The sequence below is a fragment of the Vanellus vanellus genome, assembly GCF_965231255.1.
Source record: "Vanellus vanellus genome assembly, chromosome: 2".
NCBI lineage: Eukaryota > Metazoa > Chordata > Aves > Charadriiformes > Charadriidae > Vanellus > Vanellus vanellus.
This window is the reverse complement of record NC_138906.1, coordinates 146,657,764-146,674,872: the sequence shown is the minus strand read 5'-3', so window position 1 is coordinate 146,674,872 and position 17,109 is coordinate 146,657,764. Positions and strand designations below refer to the sequence as shown.

Genomic DNA, 17,109 nt, shown 5'->3' with positions numbered 1-17,109 from the left:
TTGCATCTGCCTTGCAAATTTGAGAGTTGTTTCAGAACTGTAGTTTTGTCTTGCAGAAAAGCCGCAAAAAATAGCACAGTATTTCATAAGATCTGAATCTAGTACTTTCAAACTAACAATAGTCAAGTTTTCAGAATTACACAAAATTGATTCAAAACAATTTTTTCAAATGCTTTCAAACATTCCTAAAATATTCTTATGCAGAGTATATGGTGTATATATATATACAGAATGATGATTTGAAATGGTAGAGTTTTTTATTAGCATGTTTTGGATATAATCTACATATTTCATATATAGCTTAACTATGTAAGCTTAACCATGTAAGTAATGAGAAACCATCCCCATAGGAGTGCCAATAAACCAAACTGTATTTTCCCTTTTGCCCAGGCAAGTCTCAATTTTTTAGGTTGTGATGAAATTTGCTGTGCTATAGGCCCAACCTTCTGAGCTGCTGCTGTGTTGTTGCCTATCTCCACCATGTGATGTAACACACACAACATTTTCTTCAGGCCTGCTTGCCTAGTCCCACTGTTTAAGTGTTTTTTTTTTTAAGGGGGAACATGCTCCATCAGTTCTTATAATCTAGTTAAAATATACCTTTTATCTTTAGCTTGTGTCCTCTTCCCCATCCTACCTTAGGCTATGGAGAGATAGTTGCATGCATACATACAGACACAAAAAGAGCAGTCTTCTAGCGAGACTAACTGGAAATGTCCTTTAGCAACATTCACTGTAAATTAATCATCATTTATGCCCTCTTCCTACCCTCCACTCCTTGATATACAGAGAAATACAGGAATATAGTGCATACCTATTGTACAGAGGGAGAGAAGCTAACTTTTTTCTTTCAAATAAACTTTATATTGTTCTTAAATTGATTGATACATCTCTTTCAGATAAAACTGTCAGCAAATAGTCACAGCTTCAAGAAAAATTGGCGTGATTGATGAAATTGACTGCAGCAGTGCATAAATTGCCATGCAAAGCTCCTGATGCTCTATTATATCATGATATATAGAGAATGTGTGTATATATATGCACACACATATATATAACCTGTAGTTGATGACTATTTTCTCTCAAAGAGGTGTGCTAGAAATGAAAACTAAAAAATTTCCAAAATTAACATGTTACTACAGTGGTATGACAACATTAATCCAGAATGATGCAATTACAAGCACAGCAGGTCTTCCTAAACAAGAGGCAGTAGAAACTTTATACTACCTATTTTGCCATTTGAGTTAATGTGTGACGAAGCGTGGATTAGTTTTATTAACTTATTAATACATTTAGGATGGTGTTTTTAGGCACTAGAACTTTGTCACCTACCTCTCAAACTCTATTGAAAAGAGCTCTAGTGCTTCAGTAGCAAACACAGGATTCTGTTTGATACACAAGTAAGGTACTTACTACTGCCCCCAAAGGCAGTAGGATGAGACCAGAACTTCTGCCTTCACATAATGTCTGACTCCTGCCTCCACACTCTTTTACCTTTGCCTGACATGGAGACAAAAAGCCAAAGAAAAGGGTAAGACCCATGTAGGGCAGCCTTTGGTCCTCGAAGAAGACTTCCTTGGGTCTCACTGAACAACTGCTGGTGACTGAGGAGTTCTCAGGCTGTATGTTCCTACTATTCTTTATTATTACAACTTCTTGCCATGCTTCTGTGCTTTCAATTTGCGGGAAGACTTTATTACAGCTTGCGTTCTCTAGAATTGCTCCCATAGATATGAAGATGGTGAAAGACTTCAGAAGTTAATTGTAGGAGCAGGATGGAGAGAACTTTGCCCAGTTTATTGGTAATGTAGTAGCACCTTGTACAAGGACATACTTGAATGCCTCAGACATGAGAAATGAAGAAGTCCTATTGCATATTTCCAAAACACTGAGTTAATGAAGTGCTGATCTTTAAATTACAATACTCCAACTTTCCTTCAAGCTCTGCTTTGTTAATTGATTTGTTAATTCTTTTCACATTAATTGCTACAATAACCACCTTTTAACAAATATACATCGATGTATTTAACAAATATACATCGGAATTTGGAGTAAATAAAATTCATCACACAGCTGTGTTTCTTTCAAAACAGGACAGCAACAACAGAGAAACAGGAAAATGGAAGAATGATAAAACATGGCAAAGCATGAATCTTGTCCCTACTTTAAACATCATCTTTCCAGCTGTCTAATCTTCCTCACTGTTTAATCCCTCTTAAAAGTTCCACTATAATTCAGATTTCTGAAAAAATTTTAAGGTCTATTAAAAATAGAATTTTAGTCTTTTGCAAAAGCACATTATTTTAGTGTCAATTTTCAAAAGACACCATCTCATTCAGCAAAGATTCGGTATAGCTGCAGAAAAAACCCATATACTACTTTTCACAACGAATGTGCTGTATGAACTCTGGCAACAAAAAAAGGTCAATGTATTTTACCTACAGCTCTCATTCAGTGAACAATTTAAAACACCACACTTCTGGCTACACGTTTAGCAGATCTCTCGTCATTTACACTTTTTTTGGCCAATCCTCTGTCATGACGTATCTCATTAAATTCTTACACCCAGTACTGGCTGTCAGACAAATTAATTGCAATAACTTGATTTCTCTCTTCAGCAGTACAGATAAGACAGAAAAAGAAATTTTCAGATTATTTTCTTTTGAACAGTTATTATGATAGTTATTATAAGCTTTCCATATGGGGAAAAAAAAAAAAGCCATTCATTAAGAGAAGGAAATTCTTGCAAAACCTTATTACTCAGCTGAATGAAAACTTAAAATACATGACATCATTAGATGTCATTTGGAAGATCACTGTAATTTTCTTAGAGTTTATGATCAAAACACCAGGTGCTTCTACAATGTTTACCTTTAAATTTTATCAGTAGGCTAATATAGGAAAATATTGTGATATTCTGTCATAAAAAATGCTTTATATGAAATCAGCTTGGCTTATAACTCTTACTTCCTTAGAAAACATTCACAAGTTAGAGTAATGCAACAACCCGTATTGCAATCTGGTAATGAGAAAGTAATATCAAGCAACAGGAAGAACTGCTAAAAGGTTAGACCTTAATTTCAAACATTTTACACACTTAACTTGATTCATCTGTGGGGTATAATCCCAAAAATATGTATATTTACTGTTTGATTTTTAAAGACACCCTAGAAGTCTCTCAGCTGTTTTCCACAGCTCCAGTAACTTTGAGAAGTGCAATTATTGTGGCAGTTATAACCAGGAATGAACTTTAAATGCTCTTACCTGTGCACTTGTAGTCTGAGGCTACTCCTTTAAGACCAGCGTCGAACACTGATATTTCTGCCTTTTGCTTTCTGTGGTGGCAGCTCAGGAGCACAGAGGGCTGCGATACAACGAGGTAGAGAAATGGCTGTAGCTCTATGTCCCCAGTTCCCCTGCGACCAGGCTGACGAACAATAGTTACACCCAGGGCCTGACGAGCAGACGATCTTGTGGAAGCATGCAGACTTTCCAGTGACAAAAGACCCGTTTTTCTCCCAGTAGCCAGGGGAACATTACTGTTCAAAAGGTCATCTGCTGTGACGGATGAAATGCATGGCTGACTGGGCTTCTTGGTACCATGGCTGCCACCTGAGCCCGCTTCTGGAAGGTTCAAGGAGCTTTTGCTTATTTTCTCACCATCTTTCTGATCTTGTACTGATTTTGATTTAGGTAAGGCACTGCATGAGTAAGTCATCAAGGAGATTCGACTCGCTGTAACAAAAATGTCAAAGGGAATGAAATTGAGATTCTTCACGATGGAAGACTGTCGGGAAGGACGGGCAATGCGGTGCTGGCTGGTACCACTGTGCTGCTCGATCTGAACAATTCTGATCTTAACACTGTCGCTGCCAATTCCGCTGTCCTGTGCCCCGCTATAACGGGAAGAAGTCTCAACTGTTCCTCCATCAGACACATCCATTTTTTTCTGCTCTTGTTTGGAAACCTGCAAAGGAAAATATTGTATTAACTTATGATAACCTTATCCCAACTGTTTCCATTTCAGTGGCAGCAAACAATCGCTATATAAACATGATGTCAAAAAAGAGAATTATAAAAAGTATCTGCCAAGTTAACTTTAACACAGTAATCACTCACGAAAACACAGCAGGTGTCTGTTCCAATGAAATGATGACTCACAACAGATGAAGTGCCAAAAGAACATGTGAAGGAAAAAAACAAGAGTAATGATTTCTAGGCTTAAATGACTTTTTTTTTCTTTAATTTAAACTCTAAAGAATCTACAAGAAATTTATAGCCTAATATAAAACCATATCTCTGTGAAATAATGCAATGTAAATAAAAAGCCCAGTCAGAATTGTTTTCCAGTTTCGAGCACTGATGCTCAAAAAGTCCTCTTTGGCACTAAAATATTTTATCATGATTATATGAAATAGAACGTAATATTAATCTACTGCAAGATTACAAAAAGACTAAATGGAAATCGTAAGCTGAAATGTATAAGTATTACGTTGTAGAAAAAACATTTTTCTTAAGTGTCATGGAAATGACAGCTGCCTTATATAAAACACCAAAGTGGAAGGAAACGTCAGCACAATCTAAAGACTGCTTCTGTGGTGGGGTACGAGTTCTCAGTTTACCAAGGCTCACCAAGGCTACTACGGCCTTGGCTGTGACACTCACAGGGTTTCACATTTGCATATAGAAATATTTCGAAAAGAAAGCATACACCACTGATAAACAGTAAAAAGAACTTTCCTTCTATCACAGGAAATGCAAGAGTGAAACAAAACGTTGCAAGACTGTGTCCAGGGACCACATAGTACCACGTCAAGAGACAGAGCTATCCAAGACAAAGCAGTGCTTCAGGAAGAAAACAATACGGCCCGTGAAACATGCAGAAATCTTATAAAGAACTTGAGGATGAAATGGGGGACATATGCTAAAATATTTGGATAAAAAAAAATACCTGCAAAAATTCAATAATAAGAATAATAATGATGATGTATAGCCAACTCCTCTGATTCATACGGAGTTTAGTCATGCATTCAGCCTGTATAGCTTCCACAGCATAACTAACGCTTCCATCTGTGCTGCCCTGTTTCTGCTCTGCTCCATACAAGAAATGCCCAAGTCAATCAGATTCATGACCCATCCAGCCCAGTACACCGTTTCTGACAGCACTAGGAGGAGACTCTGTCAAGAGGGATCGTGGACCTTGCCCACTTCCTGCAATCTTCCTCTCCTACTCCCCAATCATCTGTAGCTGCTGCATTTAGGATGCCAGTGGTACACACCTGTGTAGTTGTTTTAGGGACCATTTCTGGACTTCTATGAATTTGTCTGCTTCCTTTTTGAACATGCTGTCAGTGTCTGGCCTCCACAATGTTCTGGGGCAGCAAGTTCCAATTTATTTTTTTTTTCTCTGGTTTAAACCGATCTCCTTCTAGTGTCATTGCATTTCCCCATCTTTTGCAGCGAATGGATCGCACACCCAGGTCCACACTCAGCTTTATCACTGCCGCTATGACTTTGTAAACCTTGATCATAGCTCCCCTCAGCCTTCCCCTCTCCAGACAGGGAAATCCCAGCCTCTTCTGTCTCCCCTCACAAAACAGTTGCTCCAGCACCATTTTAGCTTCCCTTCTCTACTTCTGTAACTCCACTATACACTTTTTGAGTACTCTACACAGTATTCAAGAAGTGGGATCACTATGGTTTTATATAGCAGTAAAACAATGCCATCTGTCTTGTTCTCAATCTCCATCCTGATGATGTCCAATATTTTGTTGGGGTTTTTTTTGGCTGCCACTGCACATTGACTCAATGATTTCATTTCTTTGTTCCAGGACCTACTTCAATAGCTTCTTTTCATCTGCTCCACTCTAGCGAATCTTTGAAAAGGGAGATATAAACTAGGCCAAACCATACCTTAACTTCCTCTTGAAAAATATAACCATGAATTACAAGTACTTAAAAAATTTATCAGCAGCTTAACTACAGGAATGAAGGGCAGTGAATTACTGAATTTCTTCAAACTGGTCTTTATCAGCAATATTAATAGATTCTACATAAACTGCAGAAATTGGGTTGTGGGACAGTTAAAGAAAAGCAGTTTTTTTTAAAGGTTCCTTTACATTGTGCTTTATGAAACAAAGGGAGCAGCCCCCTTCTCCTTTTCTTTAAAGGAATGAACATAATAGAAAAAAAGTATTACAGAGGAAATCCTAAAACAGAACCATTAACTAGCTGAGAGTTTCTTTGAAAAGGTTTTTGCCAGCTCTGGTTACAATCTTTTCAGATTCACTCATGTACATATTTTTCAAATAACCAATAAAATTCCTTGCAGCTGATTTCTATGGCAGACTTGTATCACTAACTTGTAAATGTGATACCACTTTTAATGCAGCCTCTGTAAAAATAACTAGAGACCATTTTAATGAATTACTACATTGTGAGCCAAGAAATCCCGATTCTTCTTGATATCCTAGCAAAGTTAGCCTATTTACACCTCAGCCTTTCTGTCTGGTAAACTATAAAGTGCTTTGCCAATATTCTGCACTGATGGCACTTTCAAAAATTGTATAGATGGTTTTACTGCTTATGTATACAGGGCAAGCAGAAGACAGAAGGGATGGAGCTGTGAAATGATCTTGCTGTATCATTTCATGGAAATGCTGCCTGAAATGAATTAGAGGGCATATGCTGCTAAACCCAGCAATTTTTAATTGCTCCATAGCCATCAGCTCAGACTGATGAAAAAATCTTTTTAGAAAGCATGGTTCTATAGTGAATGACGCTCTTATTGGTACCTACATGGTACTCTCTTGTTCTCCTCTATGCAGCAGAAATTTCTACAATTACCTGACACTTAGGTTATGCTTGACTTGGCTACAGGGATTGAAAATACAATGCCATCCATAAGTTGATAGTCTTCCAGAGAGAAAAACATTGCACGTGTATGACTGAGTGGAGGGAGAAAGCCTAGTTCTGGTTTCTAAATGAGTCCTCTCTTCTCACAGCTAAATAGGTTTGATTTGAGACCTAGTTCTTTTCTGCCTCTTTTTATAATTAAGTATTTATTAAACATACTGGTCTCTGTAAAGCACCTCAAGGGAGGCTGGAAAGTAGCTCTGCCTTCATCCCCATTCAGAATATAGTTTCTCTGTAAAGACTACTGCAAGGGTGCTAATTGGTCCCAACTGCTGAGTTTCCTGTTATGTGGACATTCGACTACAGAAACTTTACTGAGACCCCGAATCAATTCACGCAGGTCACCAAACAGCAGTCAGATGGTAACTTCTGCTCAGCACTAAGCAGCATGGAATATGAACCAGTGCCCGAAAGGTGAAAGACACCATATCCTATTACAGTTTTCCATGCCACCCGGTTCCACAATGAAACTTTGACTTATGTATGCTCTTACCACATATATCATAAAGGCTGGAACAAGTGAGTAATGATTTGCAAGACAGCTTTATATAACAACTGGGTACAAAATAAGGGTGCAGAAGTATCACTGGAACTTCTTGCATCAATTGCAGCTCACTAAGCATCAAGCCTTCCAACCAAGTTTCACAGTTAACCTGAAAATACGCCTAGTAATAAACTTGGGAATCATTTAGGTATTCCTCTAATGGGATAAGGATATGAGAAGGAATGACTCTCAGTATAACAACTCTTAAAAGATTCTTTGCTTTATTATGGAATAAATGGGCCAATACTTTAAAGATGTCAAGAACAGCATATCAGCTTGCTGTTAGCAAATGTAATGGTAACATTTATCATTGGGCTGTATTATATCAATTCTCTTACTCTTTACATAACCCATTTAAAATGAACAATAAAAGTTTTCTTTAATTAGCTACTGGTGTGCATTAACATGATCATGATTAAACCATAAAAACCAACTATACATTACTCTGGTCCCCTATCCCATGTGTTTTAAATTATTTTAGTTGAAAATGTACTTTGAGTCCCTTTTAAAAGTTCGACCTTCTGCTTTCAGAGAATTAAATGCATATTACTGTAGTGGAGAAGATAATGTTTCAGACCTCCAGGCATATATTAAACACACTGGCAGCACATTAGACAAAATGCTTTACTTATTAGATACTTCCTATTCTAAACAGTGTCATCAAAGGCTAAAAACAAAATCCATATAAAAGCTGCACAATGCTTCCACACAGAACCTGTGCCAAAATCCCTGTACTTTCCAACTAATGAGGAAAGGATGTGTACTCTTAACATATGAATGTAAGATTTTCCAAGCATTCAGTTTAGGAAACAGGACTATTGATTCCACATGGCTTATGTTAAATGAAACTGTATTGGTAAAATAACCTTTAAGATACTTGGCATGATAACTATAATTAAACAGTATTCAAAGGAATAAAACAAAAGGGAATTTGGTTCCACAATGGCTAATTAAAATAAAATGAAAAAACACAGCATGTCATCTATCAAGATAAATTGTTATTGTTTAAGAACTATTTAAATACTGTTAAAATATACTTTTAGATAAAATCTGAAAGGACTGGAAAAATATTTGTGGCTTAAAAATGGATAGTTTGGCGAAGAAAAAAAGTATAGGACGCTGAAATTTTATGCTGAGATAATAGCTTTAAAGCTTTGAGCATAACCAGATGGTACTTAAATCAGAGGAATTCTACAGTTTCACTGTCAGAATGAGTTGCAATATGGAAAGATTTTCAATAGCTAGAAAAAACATGTCAAGATGATAGTTTACTTAGATCACTTCAGTGCATTTTCTCGTCCTTTCACAGTTATATATCCTATCAATACTAGACATCACAGAAAAGGTGTTGAAAGCTACACTAGTAGCTAGGGAACTGTGGCTAATTCTTCCTTTTCATGTGTTGAGATAGGTAACTTTACTAGCTTAACCCCTTGAGTTCAATAGGGCATGAGACACATACATCTATCTAGTGAAAGGGCATGGAAATAGCATGTCCTGTAGAACACACACAAAGAACAACATCATAAAATCAAGGGTAAATAATTATATTTGCTTTTCAACATTGGCAAGCGGTCCTCTTTGAGGTCACTGCAATCTTAACCAGGTAACTTATTTATTTTCCAGCCCTGCTAAAAGTATTGAGATAGTAGAGACGTGTCTTCAAAGTTTTCACTCCATAAAAAGAGGCAATAAAACCATCAAGGTAAACGCACAACCTAATACTTTAGACCAATAATTAACACATTTTCCAAATCAGAGAGAGTTGTTTAACAATTGGCAGCACTTTTTCATTATATTTCACTTTCTTAAACTCTCAAGAGTTGTCAACAATAACAAATGTAAGCATGTGCAAATTTTGCTATAAACATTTCTGTCACTTTTATTTTCTTTTACTGGATAATTCTTTAATTAATAGAATTCTTTAATCAATAGAATAACTGTAAGCAACACAATCTTTGGACGTGCAACTGCTCTAGATCAAAAGCATTGACATCTGCATAATTTTTCCAGCTTCTCATATTAATTATGGTTATATAATGACACTATTGAAGTAAAATTTCTAGCCTTCTGTATAGCTGTTCCTTAACTCTAATCAAAGCCCTTCAGCCAATCATGAGATCATTCTTCATATTACATAAATTACAGAAAGAGTCACAAGTGTGAAACCACAGAATCAAAGTGCCAATCACATCTGCTCCATCACTGTGGCATGCGACCTAGTTTTATTCCTTTTGCTAAAAAGTAGTAATATTTTCAGGGAAATAAAAATCTTGCCTACTATACAAACTGAGCTACAGAAAAGGCATATGTTCCTTTTGTTTTTTCCTCTGTTGTGCTTAAACTGGAATTATGAAGAAAACACTACAAAGTTTCTTTCTGGCTTTGTTCTAAGTACTTCATCTACTCCATCAAAGAGTCTCCAATATTTTAGAAATTTATTTGACATATCACTGTTATCTAAAGAACCTTTTTTTAGGTTAACCGAAGTTTGCTACACTGTTCTACTGAATACTTCAACTAAACCAAATTTTGTTTTGCATAATAGCTATATGATTGACTTTAATTCTGTCCATTATCAAAATTATTTTGGAAATTGACATATTAATGTCACGTGGAAAATATAATAAAAGACACACATACAAGCATCTTAGACTGCTAAATTATGTCTTCCATTCTAAGAAGATTTCTCTTTTGGGCTTTAAATTAAAACTTCAGTCCTACAATTTAATCTAGACAGACTCGTTTCAACTTCTATCAATCCAACTGCAGAAAGAGTTATGTATAACATGAATCCAAAGCTGTCCTCCAAAAAGGAAACTATTAAATCAAGCCAAAATGGGGCGAGAAAAATATCAGAAATATTTGAAATAGTTTATTTCATATAAAAGTCAAATGTATTTTTTTTTCCACTAAGGAATTTTCTTTTTAAGCAGAATTTGCTGCAAAACAAATTATGCTAGTTTGAAGTGCAATGATGTATATGAGCTCCCAGACCTACAGAAATAATCCTGACAGGAATTCAATTGTAGTTTTCACAATAGTGCAGGAATTACATGAAAGATGTGATGGCAAGGAGCAATGCAAACTCAGCTTCTTTGTGCAACGTATTTCCAGCTCTTCAAAAGTAGAGTAAGAGGCTACGTTCTGTTAAACGCTGATCCAAGTATTCATAAATCAAAGCTGTGCTAAATGTTTCAACTATAACATGGGTATACGCAATTGCTAAATCCTTTCTAATGCCAACATAATTATTTTTTTAATCTTAATACAAACAGTATATTTATTTTGCTACCCTATGAAAGGCCACTAAGAAACTTTTGTATTCAATTTTTTTTTCCTAAAGAAACGTTTTCAATTTAAAAAGACAAAGTTGAAATCTGGCAGAGTACTTTGTTCAACAGTAATTTTCATTAATATTTTTACTAAAAGTATTAGCTTTTTTGTGTTATTTTTCAAATTTAATTTCAGAATTTTAAGTTCATATCTTTGTTTTTATTAAAAAAAATCCAGATTAAAATAAATACACATATTTACTTTAGAAAAGGCAAGGGTTTGTTCATTTTTGCACTTTTTTTTTTTGTGGTTAAAGCCAAGAAACAGCATTTTTCCATGGGAGCCTGCTTGCATGTTTCACTTGGACACTTTAAAACGTAATAGCTAAAATTTCAGCTTGATTTTGACATTGACATTAATATTTCAGTGTTAAGATTTCACTAGAAGACTGAAGTTTTACCAGTCTCGGATTTGGGTCACACTTCCATGCAGAAAGATATACTGAACTAAATGATGGTTTAGCGTTGATCTGATCTTATATAAAGCAACTTTGTCTCATCAAGCTAGGTGAAACTTTCAGGAGGCTGAATTAACTCTCATGCACTGGTGTGCCTACGTACATTGAGGAAAAAATAAACCAAACAACAAAAAACATTCAAGGACTTAAAATTTTAAGTCTGATTTCTCAACAGAAAGCTTGCTTTCAAACACTAGAGAGCGACCAATTACCTAATTCAGAGTCCAGTATGGCTGTATAAACAAGCTTGCCATTGGAATTGGCACACCACAGTGGGAATGTTTTAAGTGGTGTTGCCACTGACCTGTCCTGGGAAATCACAGAGCTATTGGGTGACACTTATCACAATACCGAGCTTAGGTGCAAAAAATCCCTGGGTCCTACACATTGATGTTTTCCTGACCAGGTGTTCAATCATGGATCAAAAACTTTCTCACATGATGAGTATGTTTAAATGAAGAACTCACATTCTTAGACGCAAGAGTTTAAATAATTTAATAATATTAAATATGGAAATATCAGATGATTAACTGTTATGAGAAATTTAACAAAGTTATTTACTCCCATGAGAGTAAGTTGGAATATTCTCCCATTGACTAATATTCAGTGTTCTGTAAAATAAGTTAAAATATGGAGAAGCAAATGCCAAATACCCTGGCAGTGATTCAAAGCAGGATTCAACAGAGCCTCAGAATGAAAATTTGGACATTTTCTAGGATGGGATGAACAAATGTATGAACAATGAAAAGAGTCATTATTGTAACACAGTAAAATAACTTGGTACTTGGCTTTCATAATACAGAATCTACCTCCAGCCTCTTCACTGAATAAGCGTATGGTTAAATGAACTATTCCCAAAATCAAATGCTATAATCTTTTCCTTAATACATATCAGTTTTTATCTGTTTTGAGCATCTTAAAGGCAATTAAAATTACTAAATCCACAGCAGAATAGAAGATGTCATGTACGAATGTCGCCCAACTTATCAACCTTCCTTCTACATTATTTCCAGTAACGTAAGTCAGACTGAGTCAGACTATATGCCACAAGCAGAAAAATCCACAGTACAGGAGTTTCCAATGAGAAATGTCCAACTGCTGGCACAGGACTGCTCACTGAAACGTGCTGGGATGTCAAGTGCTTCAGGTTTTAAAGCTTCCAGATATTTGGAAAATGATCTTTTCTGCCTTACTGCCTAATGCCTTTTTTTTTTTTTTTTTTTTTTTTTTTTTTAAGATTGCTACATTTCACCTGTATCAAGCCAAATAAACTTGTATCTAGCCTAACGTATGACTAAATCATGTTTCAATTTCTCCAGAGTATCTGAGGAAGTAAAGCACATGTGATGGCATGTGAAATAAAGACTAGGAAATTAAGAATTCCAGAATATGTTTTTTTGGTAACAAGGCCACCACAAAATATCCCCATTTTCAGCAAGTTGTTAGTCACAGCCTTGGTGTGCAATTCCATGTCAGACTGAATTTGTGTCTCATCATTTGTGCCTTGTATGATTGCGTAAAACAGTCAGTTCATGGTCTTGAAGCATTCAAAAAATTCCAGAAAAAAAAAAAAACAAAAAACAAAAACAACCCACCCCCCAAAAATGAGAAAACACATACTTGTTTTTTTTCGCCTGTTCTGTTTCCTGCACTGCCTCATTGTACTACTACAAAGCAGAGAAGCAAAAAGACGGACTGTGGCATCCCAGCTTGGATTAGCTTAACATGTCTCAAAATTGCATCCTAAATTGTACCCTCTGAACTCATTTAAAAATAATTAAAATAAAGAAAAGAACTGTGGTATTGGAGCAGGAACGAAAGGTCAGAAACAGGACCTTTGTAAGCCCACTTCAGGAGCAGATGACACATGGAGCTGCATCTTCAGGCTTTTCTGACTGATCAAGCGTGGCAGTCTTCCAACTGCCTTAGTCTCTCAGTGCCAGGAGGCTGCTTCAAAGCACCCAGCACTCAAACCATGCTGAGATTTGACTTTATACCTTACTGGAAAATCAACGGAGAATTATGAAACACATCCTGCAGTAGTCTGCCGTTTTCAAAGCTTCTAACTGCAGTGCTAATATTTCCCTGGAGCCATCTAACTGTGGGCTGATAACGACATTAAAGACAATTAAAGGGCCTCGATACAAGGACAAGTTTTCTTCTTAATGAAAAACACTTTTGGCCTTTACATGCCTCTATATGGCATCGTTATGGTACATTATATTAAAGATGCAAAAAGATTGCAGTTATTACAGAATATTATTTACATATACTGTTTTTTCATAAAAATGTTTTCCCAGTTTTGGGCCATGGAGTTCCTGTTGGTTCACTTATTATTTTGGTAACTGGGCCATACTGATCCTGGGCACAAATCCATTTGCTATGGTGGGCTTCACCATGGACAAATCTGGACAAAGACCCAATGAGGCACCCAACCCAGACCAGCCTATCGAGAAATTACTTTGTACAAACATCAAGGATCCAACAGACACAATGGGTAAAACCCACAGATGTTCAATGGGTAATAAACATTTATCTGGGGAGAATGCCTTACTGCCAGATAGAATGAATTTTATGAAAAACAGGGAGATTTTCAAGAGCATGTAGATCAGTTAGCAGTTTGGCAGACAATTTATTTGTGATTCTGAATCTCTCCTACTCTCTTCTGTCCCTGTTTTGGAAGGCAAAGGATCAGCAAAAGCACCTGACCTGTATCAACAAAACTTTGGAGACCACATCACGTATTCTGGCGGCAAAGCAAAAAAGACGTACAAATTACTGTAAGAATATAAGTGAACTAATGCAAACACATAGACCTAATTATCCCTGTTGCTATGTGAAGAAAATAATGCCTGACTTCCTAAAATAGTGTCTTAAACTCACAGTTCTTCAAATATGAGTTTCATGAAACCTGTAGATAGGATCCCTACTCAGTAAAGCTAACAGATTTTCAGTTTTATGGATTCTTGATTTTAACCAGCTTTCCAATAATTTGAAATAGTTGTCACTGTTCATTTCTGAGAATGCTCTACTAAGTCACTGTCACTCCTGTGCTTTGACGGAGAAAGTTAAAATCAGTGGAAATCTTTACTTAGGAGGAATCAAGAATGAAGTGTTCAGGCTTGATTCATGCAATGAGTCACAGGTAATTTGGAGGGAAGGTACAGTGTCAGTGAAATGAAAAGAGTTGAAAACACTGCCCAGAAACATGCACTGGGAAAAAAATTGCTAATAAGCACAGTTATTAAGCAAACCCACTAACTACCATAGCAGAAACACCAAAGTTGCATACTATGTATATACAACTGAGGACTTTACAATTTCTTCTCTCTACATAGGTACCGGTGGCCAATTATCTGCAGAAATAAGTTCAGAGTAATTGGAAATGGCTGCAAACCTAAATTTGATTCAGTAAATGTTATTAGTATCATGTGCATGACTCATATCAGTGTCTTATCACAATCATAATCTATGATTTCACCGTCTGATACAGCAACCAGTAACTCAATCAGAGTGAAGCTAGCTGTAAAAATTGAAGAATCGTCCTGCTCTTTAATTTCCTCCATATCCATCAGAAACACTCTGCAACGTAAGTTAGCGTACAACTACCTCTACTATCTATATGGGAATTCAAACAGTATCAGATTTTATCATACTTATTGAAGCCACAGAACCTCTGCATGTACTTTGTGGGCCTTGTCACCAAAAGGTGACAACTGTACTAAATGCAGTTCACTGTAGTTTTACTGTATTGGCTCTTGTGGTATATGGCAGAATCCATTGAACATACTGGAAATAAATGAAATACAGCGTGGGTCTTTATTATCCTTCCAGTCTGAACACTGTGTGTCCAGGAAGAAACACTCTGCTCCATTCAACAAAAGTGCAGTACAACATTCAAACATTCAAGACAAGTGGAAAATTATTATTACTCAGACAATTGAACTTCTCTGCAAGCAGGACATAGAACAAAAATAAATTGTTGTGATTCAGAGAATCTCAGAAATTAAGGTTGCTGATCTTGGTGAGGACATTAATATCAGAGAATTACTGTCTACTTTTGGAAACCTCAATTGAAGTGTAAAGTTCAAACTACATTCTTCCATTCAAAATACCTAGTTTAAATCCAGCCATCTCAAAATTTTCATGGTGTGACTGTGGATGCAACTTGTACATCACTGCAGGAAGATGAGTGGAACTCTCCAAAGCAATTTAAAATGTTAAAAAGAACTGCTTAGATTTGAAGAGCAAAACTAAATTTCTATAAATTCCAGTTTGACACAAAACTCAAAGCATTTGCCATGAGAGCTTTTCACTGTGTGAACCTCTGTGTATGCATGCACATCCACATATATGCATATGGACTTTTGAGTAATCCTCATGTCTTTTGCCTTCATATCTGTAAAATGGACCCTTTCTCTTAAGGCTTCCTATTTCAGTGTGAATTTGCTTCGGTCCCTCACTTCTTTTTTGCTTTGTTGAGAGGTCAGATTTCTGCTTTGAAGAGTCTTAGTAAAGTCGTAGCCATTTTCCCAATACAAGGCATCTAGGTTTCTACTGGAATGAAAATGTTTGCTCATAGGAAGTATCAAAAAGTACTGCACAGCTCTTCAAAAGGATATCTCCCTGCTGGTTTTGGCAACAAATTCAAATGATGAGACCAAGCTTCCTAACAATGGAAACATAGTATGGCGATGACTCAAGATACTGGCAAGGACTTTATTTTGATAGTGTCCTTGAACTAACCAAAGATCACTTTGTTTTCAGGAAAACATCCGACAAGTGGCTATGTGGGAATCCAAGTGCTGGTAAAACTACCAGGAAAATCATGCGAGTATTATTCAGCTATTCCAGCTAAGGGTTTTTATTGGCATTCTCAAGAAGTTACACTTTTGGCATTCTCTCTGATGCTATCAAGCTATAAGTTTACTCTGTGTTTAAAACTGTATGAACAGAATAGCCGAATGGTAAAAACAATCAGAAGACAATGTCATTTATATTTCAAAAGATCTAGCCATTTCACAAATTTTAAGCATTGCATTAAAAGCAAGACTCCATAGAAACAAAAATAATGTCCAGACCACCACAGACCAAAATAATACATAGTCTATTTGTCCGAAATAATACAAATAGTCTAGTTGTCTTCATCTGAACTACTAACATGTCAATGTGTCAAAGAATGAAGACAGCTTGGCTCAGTGGAAATTGTAAAGCAAGACTCTAATACTGTGTTCAATTTTGGGCCCCTCACCACAAGAAGGACATTGAGGCACTGGAGCGTGTCTAAAGAAGGGCAACGAAAGTGGTGAGGGGTCTGGAGAACAAGTCTTATGAGGAGCGGCTGAGGGAACTGGGGTTGTTTAGCCTGGAGGAAAGGAGGCTGAGGGGAGACCTCATAGCTCTCTGCAGCTATCTGAAAGGAGGTTGCAGAGAGCTGGAAGTTGACCTGTTCTGTCAAGTAACAGGTGATAGAACAAAAGGAAATGGCTTCAAGTTGCATCAAGGGAAGTTTGGATTTAAGGAAGAATTTCTAAACTGAAAGGGTCATCGGGCATTGGAATGCATTACCCAGGGCAGTGGTGGAGTACCCATCCCTGGAGGTATCTAAGGGTCGTGTAGATCTAGTGCTTAGGGACATGGTTTAGTGGTGGGCTTGTCAGTGTTAGATTAACGATTGGACTAGATGATCTTACAGGTCTTTTCCAATCTAGGACATTCTGTGATTCTGATTCTGTAATGCAAAAAACTTACATTACTTTTTTGCCTTCCAAGAAAGGGAGGAGTCCACACTAAGTTCATCTCAATTGAAATGAAAACCCATTTCCGATTCACCAGAGTCAGAAACTCTGTTTATGCA

The 17,109-nt window shown here is 36.6% G+C and overlaps 1 protein-coding gene across 1 annotated transcript in view; it reads right to left on the bottom strand.

The window, feature by feature from the left end:
- The window catches only part of VPS13B (vacuolar protein sorting 13 homolog B), a 499,565-nt gene that overhangs the window by 121,854 nt on the left and 360,602 nt on the right, over positions 1 to 17,109 (bottom strand). The window contains exon 34 of the mRNA XM_082499631.1: positions 3,265 to 3,967. Coding sequence (XP_082355757.1) covers positions 3,265 to 3,967 — 703 coding nt within the window. The remainder of the gene's footprint in view (positions 1 to 3,264; positions 3,968 to 17,109) is intronic.